The sequence below is a fragment of the Chaetura pelagica genome, unplaced genomic scaffold (genome assembly GCF_000747805.2).
Source record: "Chaetura pelagica isolate M959 unplaced genomic scaffold, ChaPel_1.0 scaffold531, whole genome shotgun sequence".
Taxonomy (NCBI): Eukaryota; Metazoa; Chordata; class Aves; order Apodiformes; family Apodidae; genus Chaetura; species Chaetura pelagica.
The window spans coordinates 286,407-303,963 of NW_009952362.1; the positions used below are offsets into that span (position 1 = coordinate 286,407).

Consider the following 17,557-nt stretch of genomic DNA (forward strand, 5'->3'; position numbering starts at 1 on the left):
CAGGCATTATACAGAAAAACACAAGGAAAGGGTTTTCAAAAGCACTGAGACCTGCTGCTACTGCTCCTGCTGAAGTCAACAGTAAATCCAATGATACCATCAGGAGCAGAGGTTAAGGCTGAGTAGGACTGATGTTACAGAAACTTTTGGGTGGGATTTTCAATCTCTTCAAGAATGATTACTAACAACAAAGTATATTAAAAATAAAGAGCTAGATTGTGACCCTGAAAATATTTACATAAATGCCCAGCTCACAGCTTCTAAGTAATTATGAGTGGCCTGATTTTTCTCACTTTCACTAACGTAAGCCAGGAGTAAGGGTCCAGATGGGTGTGGAAAACATTGGCAGATGGAAAGGGTCAGCTACAGTGATTTTGGTGGAATTACACATACTCTGCCGAGCTTTCAAGCACAGGCTTGCACATAGCAAGACTCTTTAGGAATATTACCAGATCTTCCTAAACACACAGCCACACTGACATGTAAACACACCAAATGTCAGATGGGACTTTTTTGGCTGTGACTGTGCTGGATACCAGCAGAAACAGAACTAAAATCTTCTCACTTCTAATCTACCATAGTAAAACTTGGATCAAAAAATGAGGCCTAGTTAAGAAAACTGGGGTGGGTGGGGGTGGGGTGGGCAGGCCATTTTATTATTTGTGTGGATCTGACACTATGACATGAATTAAATTAACTTCAGCAGATGAAACATCATCATTACCAAAGCATTGCATTGAATATAACAATTTCCAGGATATTATGCAAACCCAACTGAAAAAATATTATGGATACAGGATTATTCTAGTTCTCTATTAATCCCAAAAGGAAGAGGGATATGACTTTTTCTCATCCTGACAAATCATCTCAAGACACTGCTGAATCAGACATGCTGCAGTGTAAGAGGACTTAAGTAAAAATGTTCAGCAAAGTTTGAAGAGTCATTAATGAGAATGCAAAGCCAAACTGCATTTAAATCCCCTCATTGTTCACGATATAAACCCTTAGATTGTGTAGTTACTCTGGAATAAAGAAAGAAGAGATAGAGCAGGTCACCTCCCTGGCTATTGATTTTCAGGCAGTTTCACTCCCAGGTTCCTGCACATCACAGCAGTCTTCACTGCCAATGTTTTTGGGGAAATGCTTTATTGCATAAAGGCTACTGCACTGATGCCATAAAACTATTGCAATTGAACCAAAACTTGATAGCAGCTTAATGGCATAAAGCAATATTTGGACTAAATTGAACCTGATCATATCACTTTAAAGTTATTTTCCAAGTTAAAAGGCTTTTAATTATAGTCTTTACTTACACTCAAGAGACTTTGACATATTTTAACTAACCTGCCTTCCTTGTCTTCTTAACCTTGGTTAATTTCCAAGAAAAAAAAAAGATGTCATCTGACCACAGATGGGGTTTGATTTCCAGCAGCAGAATTAACCCACAACACAAATCCCCTGTGTTTATTCGCTGAGTGATGGTGCATATCCTGGGGGATGAGCTTAGCCAATATTTCCTTGATTAAAATGGTAGAGGGGAACAGGCTGGAGGTACCTCTGTTACCACATCAACCACTTTCATGAAACAAACCTCTGAATCCCACCTGTTCCCCAGCTCTTCTGGCTTCATAGACACCACCAGGAGAGCTGAACACACTGAGATCCACCAGTGGATTGGTGTCACTACCGGGACTCACTGAAGCTTCTCACATACAGGTCACACTGTGTTGACACAACTGTGGCAGGCTGCTTTGCTGCAGCCTGCAGGTACTCCCTCCACCCACTGAGAACACACGGGAGGGGTATGGGAGCTGTCCTGGCAGGCAGATACTGTATCAAATGGACACAGGACCTGCAGGGCACTGTACCAGCCACCCAACAGAGCAGGGCTAATTAAAAGACAATTTTGACAGAGGTGGAAAAAAATTACATTTTTGTCTAAACTGAGGGAAAGAAATTGAAAACCAAGTTTGTACCAGGTTGAACAATGCCATAACCCTACCACTGAGGGTCTTCTTTTGACCTGTGTCCAAGGGGCTTTTTCAATCAGGTCTAGCAAGTGCCTCCTCTACGCACCACATGGCTCGTGGCTGCTCCAGAATTGGCTGGCAGTGGGCTTGTGACATGGTGGTGGCATCACACAAGATGCTGCAGTCCCCACATCCTCAACACCTCATCTGCCAGCAGCAGCACTAACTACCCTGAAAGCTTTGTGCCTTCATTTCCCCAATCCCCTTCCCAAGGTGACTCTCTGGGAAGTAGCCAGCATAGCTCACTAGCTTGGCTTTTGTTAGCGCAAAGGAGCAAGAAAAGAGGCTCAGACAGGTAATTCAAGCAAACTCTTGGCAGCCCAGCAGCAAAACCCTGACTGTGGGATGCAGCAGGAAGCAGGGGGTCAGGCAGGGCAGTACCATACTCTGGCTGAGCAGCTTTTGCTCGGCAGAGCCTGTGCTCCTTCCAGCTGCCAGCAGCCCACTGGTTGCTCTCCCATCCCTGTCACCACATACCAGAGCCAGCAGCAAGCAACCCCTTCTTCTCCCAGCCTCTGGCAGAAGGGGTGACTGAGACACTGTGCAAAAGTAAATATTTATGTAGTCAGGGCCTTCCTTCCCCTGCCCTGTATTTTCTCCCGCTTCTTAAAATGTCACAGATCAGCTGTTTTCAGAATTGTGCAGGAAATGAGTTCCCTGCTGGCTGGCAGCTTAACACCCATGTGTGCTGGGTCTGTTGTGGCTGCATCACTCAACTCTGCTGTTGGCCCCTGCATCCACCTGGGATCTTCAGAGGATGGATTCACACAGGACAGTCAGGGACACAGGCAAAGAGCTGCATGACTACAACCCTGACTGTGGGATGCAGCAGGAAGCAGGGGGTCAGGCAGGGCAGTACCATACTCTGGCTGAGCAGCTTTTGCTCGGCAGAGCCTGTGCTCCTTCCAGCTGCCAGCAGCCCACTGGTTGCTCTCCCATCCCTGTCACCACATACCAGAGCCAGCAGCAAGCAACCCCTTCTTCTCCCAGCCTCTGGCAGAAGGGGTGACTGAGACACTGTGCAAAAGTAAATATTTATGTAGTCAGGGCCTTCCTTCCCCTGCCCTGTATTTTCTCCCGCTTCTTAAAATGTCACAGATCAGCTGTTTTCAGAATTGTGCAGGAAATGAGTTCCCTGCTGGCTGGCAGCTTAACACCCATGTGTGCTGGGTCTGTTGTGGCTGCATCACTCAACTCTGCTGTTGGCCTCTGCATCCACCTGGGATCTTCAGAGGATGGATTCACACAGGACAGTCAGGGACACAGGCAAAGAGCTGCATGACTACAGTAGTACTTCTTGCAGCTGCAGCTGAGAGGAACCGTCTCTCCTGGTCCACAGGTCAGATCAGGATCCCGGGAGACGCGACACTCTGTTTATGCCACTTCAGAGCAAACATCCAAACCAGACTAACACGGCTTCCTGCCCGCACACACCAGCGAGTGCTCTCAGGAAATTCAGGCATATTTCAAGCTTGCGACTTTTTCTTTGTTCTTCAGACAAAGCCTCGTTCACTGGAGATGTTGCTAAAAGGATTATTATCTAGAGGAGACTTCTCTTCCCAAGAGGAAATCTGCTAAACACACAATTCTGCAGTTGCTCTGTTTTGTAGGAGCCAGGATTAAGATAGGAATATTTTTCCTTCTGCTCTCTGCATCTAATGATTTAAATAAACCAGCAGTGACGACACTGTCTAGTGGGAATAGGCACAAATGCCTTTACCCTGTACTCCAGTCTAATGGTTTTACTGCTTGCCAGAGGGGGTACCAAGCTATCCCGTTTGGTGGGGAGAGTTGGAAGAAGAGTTGGAAGAATCAGGTGGGAATTGCATCTAATGGTGCGCACAGTGAAAAACTGAAGTCTGCCCACCAGCCTGAACACTTCCAATAAAAGCCCATCAAGGGCCAAAGCAGATTCAAGTGTTTTGCTTATTCTGGGTCAGCTTTATGCTGTTCAGAGCCTGGAATATAAGAAGGAACCTGCAAGTCTGAACTTGTTGATGCTTAGGGTGTAAAAGCAGAAGGAATGTAATTTTCTGCTCTTTATTTAGAGGTGGCAAAACCCTGATAGAAAATGACATGGTCAAAGTGCTTAACTTCAGACCCAAGGAAAGTTGAGAGCAAACATCAATTACTTCCATCCTGAGTACAAGCCTGGGGCCTGTATTAGCGCCTTTCCAAATGGGAAAAGCTCAAGAGGATTGAATTTCCCACCTCTACGACTTTATTTTCCTCGTCTACCTACCCATGGTTTGCTCTTCCTAGTTCCCACATAATTTCCCTCTCCCCACCTCAGCTTTCCTATTAAACAGGACTACAACTCTGAAAACAAAAACAAAAATCACAGATGGCCTGACACTGCCATGGGCTATCTCATTACAGTGGAAACAGACTCAGTTTGGCAAATTCCTGCCTGCAGTAGGATCCCCTCAAATCTGTTTCAGAGTATAACGATCCCCTTATGAGCAAGGACAAATGTGTTCCTGAGAGTCTGTAAATAGCTGCATTGTGGAGCAGGGAGGTCTGCAAGCACACCAAATTTAAGAAACATCAGCACCTAAAACGTTTAACAAATAGAAAATAAAGCAGGAGAAATAACTTGTGATCAAGCAGCAAATTCCCAGGTTCATTGTTTCCAATCCACAGGAGAAAAATAATCACAACCTATTTTAAGCATGTGAATATATAAATAAATCAGCTGGCCCAGCCAAAAGGCAAAGTGGGTTGAAAACAGATTCAGAGTCTAGGCTATTACTTTGCTGTGAACCTCAGCTGGGCTCTGCTCTCCTCTATTGTCCAGGCAGCTAAAAGCTGAATACAAGAGACAAGATCAGGAAGAGAAGTAACATCTAGAGGGATTATCTAGAGCCTGTGGGGCTGCAAACCCATACGAGTCCCTGGCAAGCCTGACTTCTGTGTTAAAAAGCACTTTCATTATACGGGCCATTCGTTGATGGACTGTGGGAAAAAGTCAGATTTCAACCCAGAGAGGAAGACAAGCAAACCCTTATATAAAGCCACCCTCTCCTCAGCTTGTGGGTTGAATGCAGAATGCTCTCAGACTTGCTACATGCCACCCACTTTAGATTACAGACTTGCAGAGTTATTTTTAAAAAGTAATTATAGTAGTACAGGGCACACTCATCTGGAATGGCTGCCTGAGGAAACTACGAGCTCAATGCAGCTCAAACTGTTTTTCAAGTCTATAATTGTGTTTGTTCATTGCCTTTAAAAGCAAGAATCAAAATCAAACTAAATTCTGAGTAAAAATGTCTGCATATTTCCCCAAGGAGTCCAAGCATCTACACTGCACTGAAAACCTGCCCTGGCATTTTTGGTCTAGCATACGGTGTGGAAAAAAACCCAAAAAATCCCCATTAGCTCTGGCTTCAAGCAAACCCACACCAAACCCCCTTTCCCTTCTTTGTTTTCCCTTGAAACTGTGGCTTGATCATTACAAAACTCTCCTCAGGAGACTCAAATGTTCTAATGAGAGGCACATCATATCCTGCATATGCTGATTTCTGCCCAGAGGTGTTTTCTGGTTGAGCAAAATCCCAGCCCTTAACCTTTGTGAGAGAAGCAGGTACAAGCCCCAGAAAAATATTCTGTTTTTTTCCTATTCCAGCCCCTCATTTCAGCTGCCAGACCATTTATTTTGGATCTGTGTGCTGAGGAAAGATTTAGAAGAGACTAAAAGAGAGAAGATGACCAGGTACCTGGGCAGATATCAGCATTGTTTCCCCCTGCCCCCCTTTTTCTTCCTTTTGTAATGCAAGAAGGCCTTTGGCTCATGCCCTATTGATGTCCAAAAACCTTCAGAAGGCCTGAAAACACCTGTGAAACAGGCTCAGCATGCAAAGCCAAAAGCCTCCTGCACTTCATTACATGGGGCTCGTTATAACCCCTTCCTCCAATGGCAGCTCTGAAAGCCAGTGGGCACTGATGGCTGCCCTTTCCACAGCTTCTTCAATAGGAAGCAGCTTCAGGGCATCCTATGACCTCATACTTTGAAGACTTCATCTTTCAACTAGAAAAGACTTAAACCCTAAAAATATCTCCATGGAGCTGAAGAAAATAATACGCCTGCCTGCCCCCCTCGAAATGATCAATCCTGCCGCTGCTTCCTCCCAGCAGCCCCTGCTTTCCCTTCAAGCCTGGGGCCGACAGGAAATCCATTCTCCTCTTGTGAGAGACAGGAGATGAATTTTCCGCAGTAGTTCTCCTAACAAGGCAGAAAATAGAAAGAAACAATAGAAACTGCTTTCTCAAACAATAGGAGCTGCTGAAGAGCAGCTCACCAGAAGTTCGGCATCACCCAGCTCCTAAATAAGCTGGAGTGGAAACAAGCCAAGGACCTGTTAACTGTCTTGCTAAACACACCACCCTGGCTCAAAGATAAGTACATTCTAAACCTGGGGCCCTCTCCCCTCCAAAAGAACAGGTAGGAAAACTGAAAACACGCATTCGAAAAGGAAATAGTATTACATTATGGAGTGGCCCCCAAAAAGCTCTCAATCACCATTTGAGCGTCCCATGCTGCAGCACCACGGCTCACATTCCCAAACTCTGGCAGCTTCTCTGAGGTGGGGACAGAGGACTGCAATGCTGATTTAGTACAGGTGGGTGGAAGGGGATGGGGGCAGAGACAGCTTCCTGCCTCATATTCAGGGAAAGCACAGCAGACTATCTTGGTTACTTCTGTTATACAGGTACGGCTCAGCAAACCAGACATTTGAGACTCCTATGTGTCTATGTGTGAGCCTATCATGCTTGCAAGACAATCTCTGCATATTAAAGGAACATAGTTTAAGATAATTTATATTTTAATTTTAAAAGTAATTTTTGCGTGGATCTAAGATAAAGAGAATTGTATGTGATATCACCTTCTTTAAAAAAAGCAACAAACTTTAAGCTACTTTTTGACTGGCTCTGAACTGCTGCAACATTATTCATTTCTGTGCAGGTCAGGAATTCAAATTACTCTAAACAAAAGTTAAAATCACTTCCTAACACTTTGTTGCTCTGGCTCAGAGCACTGCAGGAGAGGGCAATCAAAACTGGAAAACAAGTCTGAAATTATATATATAATGTATTTGCACATACAAGCCAGCTAAGAGGTAAGATATCCAGGTAGCAACCACCTCTCCTGAGGAGAAAATAGCCTACAATAAGAATGTCTCTGAGATTTCTAAGGGTGCTCCTTGGCCAGTGTGGTCCTCACAGTCCATGCCTTCCAAGGTGGGCAGAATAAATGTTGAAAATGCATGCATTGACTACCACTGAAATGCAGCACCTTTGACAAAATTACACATGGCCACCTCCTAACTTTGATTATCCGGGTCTCAATTTACACAAGAGAAACACGAACTGCTGGTTGCGAGGACAACTGCTGGTTGTCAGCTCTGCTTCAGCACAAGGATAACTGCCCAAGATCTCTGAGCAAAACGCTGTTTCTCCTCCAGCCTGCAGCAAAACGAAAGGAGCCATGCTGGCACATACACAACCGTGAAGGAATAAAAAGCTGCTTTCATCTCCATGGACAAAATCCCGCTGCTGCAAACCTGCTCGAGCCTTTGTCCTCAGCTTCCTCTTCCCCAAAAACAGCAGTGGAAGGGGGAGGGGGGGAGAAACAAGAGCCCAACACACAAAACCCAACCCGGAAAGCAGACATATCCACCTGGGATGCAGTTCATCAGCAGGAGATCTCCTTCCCCACTGCGGTCGGTGAGTGGCAGAAATGGGGGGTGAGGAAAGTCCTGGATGGCGCTGGGGAGAGGTTATTCCCCGTCCTCCTGCATGGTAGGAAATGGGGAGGGAGGCTCCCGCCCCAGGTATCTGGGCGGTGCTGGGATGGGCTCCCGCGCCTCTCCTGCCGCAGCCCTTCCTGACTCACCTGGGGCCCGGCTCCTGCTCCCGGCTCCAAACCTTGAGGAGGGGAGGCTGGGGCTTCGCAGGGGATCTGGGGCAGAGCCCTCCCGGCACGGGGCAGCTTGCTCTGCTCCCCACCCGCCCTTGCTGCCACGGGCCAGAGTGAAAAACAGGGCCAAACCTGCGGGACCTGCAGGGATCTTCCTGCCACCCTGTATTTCCTGCTTCTCCTGAAACTGCCTCAGCAGGCACCCTGTGCATTCCCACTGCCTCAGGGCAGTGGGGAAAGAGAAAGCCCTCAGAGACCACTTTGAGAATGTGCCAGGATGTTTCTCCTCTCTGGGAGGGCAGGGGAGAGCAGGTCACCAGGGCACGGCGAGGCCAGACAACGGCTGGTGACATCTCATCCACCGTGTCAGCATGCTTTCTGGGTGCTCTGGGATACAGCCACCAAGCTCCTGTGGTGGAACGTGCCCTGGAAAGGCTGGTTCCCTCTTTCCTCATCAAGGAAGGAAAATCCAAGACTGAAAGAAAGGAAGAGACAGAGTACCCCTCTGGCAGAGGCTTCCAAGCACTAGAAGCAGAGACAGGAGCCAGGCTGCGGCACGGCTTCTGCACCTGCCTGACCAAAGCAGGGCAGCCTGCACTGACCCTCCTGGTCTCCTGGGATAGCATCCAGCTTCCCAAGAGTAAGGAAAATCAGGCAAATAAAGCAGTCTCCTGGAGCAGCATGTCTCCCTCTCCAGGCAGCAGAGAGCTGCAAAGCAGGCACCCAGCAAGGATCTTCCCCTTCCAGCACAGTCTGTGCTAAAAGATCCCATTTTTTTTCAGCCGGGCTCAAAACTGCTTTGAAGTCCATGCGAGGACCAAGCTGGCATCTGGGCAGAAAGTGCAAGGGGCTGCCATCATCAATGGTTCCAAGCTGTGGAAAGCCCAAGTCTCTCTCCACAGCAGGGATCTGCAGCCCAGAAGCCAGTGTGACAGGGTGATTTCATGCCATGCAGTGTGTTCTCCCCAAGGATGCACTTTGGAAGCCATGGTGGAGCAAGAGGAGCTGACATCCCTCCAGCTTCAGTTTTGCCTCCAGATGCCTCCTTCTCTTACTGCCAGGAGAAACATAAAACAATGCAAGCCCTGGAGTCTTGGGTCAACCACTGCAAAACTGTTAATCCCAGAGTTGCATTGCCCCATCTTTGTAATTTCTATTTGGCACTGTGTCCTACCGAAACACAACTGACCTGTCTTCTCCTTCCAGCTGAACATCCTTCATCATCTCAAGATCACATTATGGGTGACCTGCCAGTCCTGTATGCATGCACTACCATAAAGTGACCTGCAAAGCTGGCTCCTCAATCCCCAGGCTCAGATCATGCCTTTATTTCAGGAGAGCACCACAGCATTGCTGACAAGCCAGAGCCACTGGCTGGCATATGTCAGCTTCCTAAAGCTGACCTGATGGGGGGAAGTCGCCCAAGCCTGCAAGTGGCAGGGGCAAACCCCAGGCACTCAGAACCCAGCACACAGAGCCACTCCAGCTTGGCTGAATCAGGCCCGTAACAAGCAAGCGAGATCATAACATCTTCATAGAAGTAGGTTTTAAGTACAAACATCTGCCCTGCTGTTTTTTAATTAAGACAGTTTATAGCTAGGTATTTGTTTCAGTAATCCACAGCTCTGGCTGCAGAAATGCCATACATATTCTAATTATGGCAGCTAGTTTATTTAACAGAGTTTGACATTTAGTTGAGTCACCTTGTTCCTGGGTAAAGTAACAAAGGCTTTTCAGCAGTTCAACAAGAAAGAGGCAGAGATTTGATATTGAAATTAGAATGTATATCACAGAAAATTTAAATTAAATACAGCTGAGGTCTATTCTTTTCTGGCAGTTTCTCTCTTTGGGACACTAAGACTACTCAAGTGTTTTCCAGATACAATTTTTCACCTCAAGGACATGCAGAAGTACCATTTCCCTTATGTTCTTGGAGGGTGGGAAGGGTAGGAAGTGTTGTAATGGGCATATGGGATGTATAACATCCTCTGTAAATATCACCCACTCATGTGTCAGCACATCCATCCCTAAGAACTGCACACGGGCTGAGCAGGAGTCACCTGCAACTCAGCCAGCATTTTTCTAGGACAAAGTAAAAGAAATGGGCCATTGACAGTCAATACAGGAGGAACAACTGTTACCTGCAAACAGAAATTTTCCTACAGCACTTCACCTAAAGCCACTTGTACTCCTGTACAGTCCATTTCAAGGACACCAAAACGCTTTCTAGCAAGAAGGGCAGGCTAGCAGTATCCATTCTTATCATACAGGGGTTTTGCAAAGTGACTTGTCTATGAGTGTGTTGGTGGCACAGCTGGAAAGAGAGCCCATGCTTGGACTCCCCTCATCCCAGGTTGGAAATAGAGGGCAACACCACCTTCCCCTGGCTGCAGAGGGCCTGAATGTAGCACAGAGCACTGCAGAGAACAAACCCTGATCCTGCAGCTGCCTTCCAGAAGGTCTGTGGAGGTTGCCAGGCTGCTGTACTGTCCTACTGTGGCTTTGATGCTGTGTCATGTATTAGCACTGCTGGTTTTCAAGTCCCTGCTAGCCCTGGAGCTATGCTCACCACATATCTGGAGCAGCTGTTCTGTCTGCTAACAGCACTAAGGACCACGGCACACTCAAGCCCTCCCATCTCAGATTCGCTTTGCAGACCTTTGGGAAAGATCTGTGATCTCTTTTTTATAGCTAAAGACAGAACAGACCTTTTAACAGGCTGAAAATACTCCATTTATTCTGGCAGGCAGCTCAGCGAGCCAAACTTTAAACCAGGAGCCAGAATCGTGCAGTCAGACAATAGAGAGCTGGCCTGAGTGTGCATTTCTAAGAGCACGCTGAGGTCTGGCTCATTGCCCCATGCCATCCCTGCAGTCACTGCTGGAAGAAGCTGTATGGAAATGTATGCCATTACCCTGAGGAGAGGGTATCCATCATGTCCAGGCCCTCTCTGAAAGCTGTCAGAGGGACAGTGGCTCAGACCAAACCGGTATTTACTTATCTTTTTGGCTAGCATTGCCAAAATCCCTGTTCACATTTAACCTTCTTTCGGCTTCCTTTATATCCTAGTGGCAACTACAAATTCATTCCTGATTGTACAGCAACAGTGTCTGGTAAGCCATGGTACCCAGAAGCTATGAAGACAGTGTCTCTGGTCTCCAGTGGCCTCCCAGTTGGCAGCCCAAGCTCAGGCTATCTGGTTGCACCACACGGGCATAGCCTCCCAGAAGCCATCAAAGCCCTTTGTGTGGCAGGGCACGAACCAACCTGAACCTCAACAGCTGATGCAAGATCCCCTGGGAGCCCTAAACACCGTGCCAGTTATTTTAGGTGGAGGTCTGGTATCACAAAATTGCACGTACAAGCTTCCACAGAAAAGGCATTTTTAAGAGTGGTCACAAAAAGCACTAGAAATGGTGGTTGGAGAAATGCAGTTCCCAACTGTTCTCACCCATCTTATTTAGGGCTTTCCCCACAGCATTACCTGGTAGAAATGGGATGATTCTTTGCTTGGGATCTTTCTGGCCTCCTTCAATAGGGAACTTGTCCAGAAGCTGCATCTGCAAAGGAAACACAACAAACACCTTAGGGAAAAATGGACTGGCTATGCAGGAACCAGGGGAACTCTTGGCCTGTGTGTGTGGTTTAAAAGAGGATTAGCAAGGCAAAGCAACTGCAGGAATTACTCTGCCTCGTTGCAGGGGAGTCTGTACATAAAAAGGTACAACACAGTTCACTCCAAGAAAGGGAGGGCAAGTTTCTGGCAGCACAGAGGAGCTGGGAAACGGCCCAGGCAGATATCTGAGCCTGGCTTTGCTGCTGTTCTAAAATTAGGCTCTCATTCCTCACTACAAAACACATGCCCTGTCTCTAATCCACAGCCTGCCCATATTGGTGGAGACACAGTTTTTACCTGTGTGACAGACCACCCGCCTGGCTAAAAATGCTGGTCAAGCAACCAGATTAAAGCATATCTACTAAAACACTCACTCTGCCTTCTTGCTGGTAAAGCACTGCCCCCTGCCCTGGTCCAGTAAGAGCACTCCTGCCTTCCCAGGAAGAGAGAGATGGGGTTTGGGGATTATCTTCCATTGCAGTCCCTACATGGATGACAGCAGCAGAGAAAGGGAAGCAGGGAGGGACCCCTCAGAGCAGAGTATCCCAGAGAACACCAACATCCAGAAGACACAGCTCAAGGTGGGTGTGCTCTCAGCCCTCGACAAACACCATTTAGCACACGGTTAAGGATCACTTGAGCCCAAGTTTCACCCACATCAACCGAAAACTTGCTCCCCAGCTCCTAAACCCTGCCCATCAACACCACCTGTTTCTAACACACACCTAAAGGCCCAGCAGTCTCAGGATCCTGTTGTACTGCAGAACGATAACCAGCATTCCACCTGTGCTCAAAGGGGTATTGATGGCTCTTGCTAGCCTGCATGGTGAAGCAGACTCCTGTCAACTAGTGACTTTCTGTGGAAGCAAGCCTAGGAAAGCAGTACACTGAGCTGATGTTCTTAAATGAGCTCTACAATTTCTCTTTGGGCGATGAGCGTGGATGGATGGTCCAGTGCCACAGAGATTGAACACCAGCCAAAAGACACACAGGTCCTCAGCCAGAAAGGAAGAAGCACCTGCTCCAGTGGAACCTTCATGGACCTGCCCAAGAGAGATTGTCCCCAGTCCTGAAAACTGCCAGAGCCTCTCACCCCCCCAGTCACCCTCTGCATTCTTTCATTGCCATTCAGTCCATGGTACTACCAAGATAAATACCCGAATCTCCAGATTTTATCTCATTTTCTACCACATTTCAGATGTAAAACACAATGCTCTATGTCCCTATTGATTCTACACAGCAGCTCTGGCTCCCTTGGACTAAGGAGCACCAAAGCTCTTGCTAGCCTGATAACTCAGTTCCAACAGACAAGGAGAAATGTCTTTCAACCCAGTCCACAAGCCCTGTGGCCTCTGAGGAAGGTAAGGATGGAAAGCAATTTGTCCTGCTACTTGACCTTGGAGGACCCTCATCTCCTCACCTGAAATGGATCTACAGCTCAATACAAATACCTGAAGTGGCAGCAAAAGCTGCATGAAGGGGGCTCATCAATCAGCATTTAACTTGATCAATGCTACATGTCTAACAGTGAGGGTGTGAGAGTTAACAGTGGGTTTGCTATCTCAACATATTTCTTTTAAAAAATATTTTTTTGCTAACAGGGGGAAAAAACCCAGTCAAATATATTTTTACTGTTTTTGTTTTAAGCACACAGAATCCTTCTCCTCTTCCACTGGACCCATCATCTCCAGCATTTTCACCATATGGCACAGCAAACCAAAGATCAAGAGGAAACACGGGAGTAGAAGGAACATCTGTGCAGGAGAAAAAGTTAAAAGATCCCACATGTTTCCTCATCAGGGAGTCAGCCTGGTAAATAAATAGACCATAGCTTTGTGGATTGTTAGCTAAGGCACTTTTCCGCCTACAGAGACACCTTTTTTATTGAAAATGGGAAATCTTGTTTTCTTATAGGTAGAGGTTCAGGTACCTGAGGTCAGGCATGGGCAGGAGTTTTGTTCAAACAAAACAAAAAAGAGGGGGAGGGAATCCCCACCAGTTCCCTTGAAGTTTCACTGTTGCTACACTTCTAGCCAGGAAGGCAATTCTCACTTCACTACACGGAGACTGATTCAAGCTGGAACCAACACAGTCAAATACCCGTGGTTATTCTTGGAGTTAGATTAGCTTGGCTAATACAAGCCTTTTTAACCACATCAAGAGAGTCACAACGTGTATAACTTAGCACTATTTATCTAAAGGGTGGATATCAGCAAAATAGATACAATAAACTGCAGCTGGAAGAGTTTGGCTAAACTTTCCTAGACTATACTTTCCACCCTGACTCTTGCCTCCGCTGGGAGGGTCTGGAAGGCAGGGAGCTGAGGGGTGGCAGAGGCACTCAGGAGCCCACCCATGCAATTCATGGCAACGCAGTCTGTCCCAGTGCAAAGTCCCCAGGAAGAATGGAATATTTCTCATCTTCTTTGATACGAGACAGTATCTCAATGGGCAATACACACACATCTGTGCAAACCTGAAGACAAGGAGTGAAGCTGCTGCTCCTCAAGAGGCCATACAAGATTGGGCACCCATGGAGGTGAGTGACAGTCTCCCTCCAAGCCTCTGACGCCCGATGACACTTGTCACTGGCCTGAGGATCAGCCAGCCCCTGGACCAACAAGTTGGGTCTGGCTCTTGTGATGATGCCCCAGCAATAGAGACAGGCTGGTGTTGGGCAGCTGTGCAGAAGGTTCAGGAGGAAACTACTGACTGAATCTCAAGCATGGCATGAGAAACCCAATACACCTAAAAAGGATCTAAGCAAGGATACAACAGCAGCCAAGGAACTACGCCCCTGCCTCTATGTCCCTATATTCTCTCACCCTTGGAGAAGGATGCAAAGCAGAAGACAAGGAAGAGATGGAAACAAGGGGAAAAAAACAGTGATAGGCCTGAATGAAATAACCCAAATTTCCCAGAAGTGATGGAGTACCCTGAATCAATGCCTAACAGCCTAGTTCAGATAAGAGAAGACAGTAGCTGTGGAGATAAATGGAGGAGCCTGGAACACAGAGAGCAAGGGGCTGAATCGCAAAAACTCCTCTTAGTAGTCATAGCACTTTCCCCATAGAGATTATTAACAGCGAAAGATCAATAAACAGATTTTCAGTTCACTTAATTAGGTGTCTGCAGTGCATCCAAAAGTTGCAAACTCTAGCCTGTGGTAAATGTTTCTCTATGAAAGGAAATTATTATGGTTATTGCAAATATACATATGATGGATCATAAAAACCCTTCATTAATGCCCTGATTATTCTGCTCGGACATGAACAAGTTGTTGCTCACATCTTTGGTATAATGACATTTAATTTAGGGACAAGATTTGCTGAATGACAGAGTCACCTCCTATCACCTGGAGTAAAACCTTCCCAACATGCAGAGAAAGAACTGGGAAGTGAGCCTCCCACCCATTCGGGCAGCATGTCTGGAGTCAGGCTGAACAAACACATCCCACTCCTGCTTCTGGCACAACAGATGCACACCCACAAATAACACCACCAAAAGCATCTCCCCAGGTTTTCAAAAGCCAAAATACTCTGGGTTTGCCAGGAGCTTTCCTATATAAGTCCTGCATGCAATCCTGCCTTCTGCTCCAAGCAGCTTCCTTCTTGCTTCTGCTCTAAAGTAATGTAGACGATCTGCCATAAACCTTGTGGTCCAGATTATTACTGTGGTCAGAAAATGATCATGCAATTTATCTCATTAAAAATCACAGGAATTACTTATGTGAGTTGCTGCTTAATAAAGTGAGAGCAGGCTCAGAGCACTGGCCCTCTACCACTGCTTTCTACTTGTACATACACATTGCTCGACTTGAAAGAATGGACTAGGAAGATTTCAGTGGCATCAGCTCACATAATAACTGGTCTTTTTGCTGACATCCCACTTCCTGGAGGTGAGCAGTTGTTTGAGAATCAGCATTCAGTGTAAAAAGCAGGAAAAAAACCCAACAACCTACTCTAGCATCTATGGTACAAAGCAGAAGTTTGCAAACATGACCTTAACTCATTCTTAAATGTCCAAGACTGGAAGGAAAATAACACTCTCAAGCTTCTGATATAAATGTTGGGAGCTCTGGAAGCTGCCTCACACATGTAAATGGGAAATAAGAGATGCAGACAGTGTCCTCATTTACAGCTAATCTGTTACTTCCTTCTCATCTCTTCTACTTCAGGCCAACTATACCTAAAAATGAGAATATGTCATGAAAAAAAAGAGAAGCTCCTGCACACAAGGACTGTTTGCGCTCAGCAATCACCAGCTGATGGCATCTTCTGTTGCTTCACATCAGTTCTGCTGTGAAAATAAGATTCAGCCCCTGTCTGCCTTGCGATGGTACCAGATGATTAAAAATCTAACAAAGAAAAGCAAGCACCCCTTGAGATGCTACAAGCAACATCTCTCAGGATAAGAAGCCAAGCAGCTTCCTGATAATTATTACTTACTACATTAATTAGATTTTCATAAAACAACATTTCCATTTTAGATACAAGGAATCACAGCACCTGAGACTGAGAGGTGACCTCTCTTTTGTAAGAGAGGCTTTAACTCTGCTGTAGGCCAATTGATATGGGGGACATGAACATATAAACTGTTTTATTTTCAAGGTTTTGGTAATTTGTGACTAAATTTAACTCCCTGAAATCAATTCACTGAGACAGCTACTTGACCTGCCTTACACCACAGACTCTAGTTGGAGTTTCCTGCTGGGCTGTTAATTCCTCCCCTTCCTTCCTGGCAGCAGTGTTAACTCTCCCCCAGTCAGAATAGCCAAATTCTCTACACCTCCTAAAAAGAGCAAATTAGGGCACCCACATAATCTCTTATCAGCATGCATATCTTGCTGGTTCCTTTTCAAGTTAATGTAGGTTTGCCACGTGCACAGATATAATCAAAGCCCTGCAGGAGGCAATCACAAGGAGATTGATTTTAACACACAAAGGCCCTGACAATTACTTTCATCCAAACCCCTTACTATGGCCTGCAAAACAACATCCACCTGCAAATGGATGTTGAACTCTGACCTCTTGCAGAGAGAGAGAGATGGGGCCTCACTCCCTCTCCACAGTGTCAAATTTACTTTTGTTCCAGAGAAACAGTGGATGAAAACCAAACCATGACTAAAAGACCAAGAGCAGAAGACTTTTGGCAAGGTGCCCTAGAGATCCCAGTGAATTTCCCACCTTACTCTCAGTCATTCAAGTGGTCCCAAGGCTACAGCTCTTCCTATGCTGAATACCAAAAAGCACATTAGCTTCCCATTTCCCAAATTCTCATTAGAAAATGCATTTTTCAATAAAAATGAGGCAAACCAACAATAACTTTAAGATAGGCACTACTGGACTTAAATGGTTAAGAACATGAGGACAAGGTAGGCACCAGGCATGTGGTGATCCCAGCTCTCCGTGATCCTTTCTCATGAGGCTGATCTGAGCCCAGAGTCCCAAGAAGGAATGAGTGGCTATAGCCAGCTGAGAGATGGGGCAGAGAAGGGGCATCTGTAGGTGTGTGGGATTTTGTGCACACTTTTGAGGGAGGGCTGCCAAAGAAACTGAAAGAAAAGCATAGGTGCCACCAGGGATCTGAAGCTATTGGAGATGGAACTCACACCCTCAGCAGAAGGGTTTCATGGCATCTGCAAATCAGAAAAGGTTGAAAGTCCCTCATGTAGATAACAAAAGCTTAGATGAGAAGGGGAGGTAAGATACCAGAATGAAGGGTTCACCCTCTCACATGAACAAAAAACCAGATCACTGTCACAGACACAAGACAGTAGGAGGTCTACCTAACTCCCACCCCTTCAAAATCAGCTGAAACAGAGCACAATATTAGCAAGAGTTTTCAAAATACTTGGAGATCTTTGGGTGAGGGCATGAAACAGACTGAGCACAGCATAGCCCATCTGTTAGCTGCTCAAGTGTATAACTGACATCTTATGCAGCAGAAGGAGGTGAAACTCCATCTCTTCCTAATGCAGTAATCAGTTCCACA

The 17,557-nt window shown here is 46.3% G+C and overlaps 1 protein-coding gene across 1 annotated transcript in view; it reads right to left on the reverse strand.

Moving 5' to 3' along the window:
* Positions 1-17,557, reverse strand: part of SH3PXD2A (SH3 and PX domains 2A) — a 209,944-nt gene that overhangs the window by 168,548 nt on the left and 23,839 nt on the right. The window contains exon 2 of the mRNA XM_010007894.1: positions 11,432-11,507. Coding sequence (XP_010006196.1) covers positions 11,432-11,507 — 76 coding nt within the window. The remainder of the gene's footprint in view (positions 1-11,431; positions 11,508-17,557) is intronic.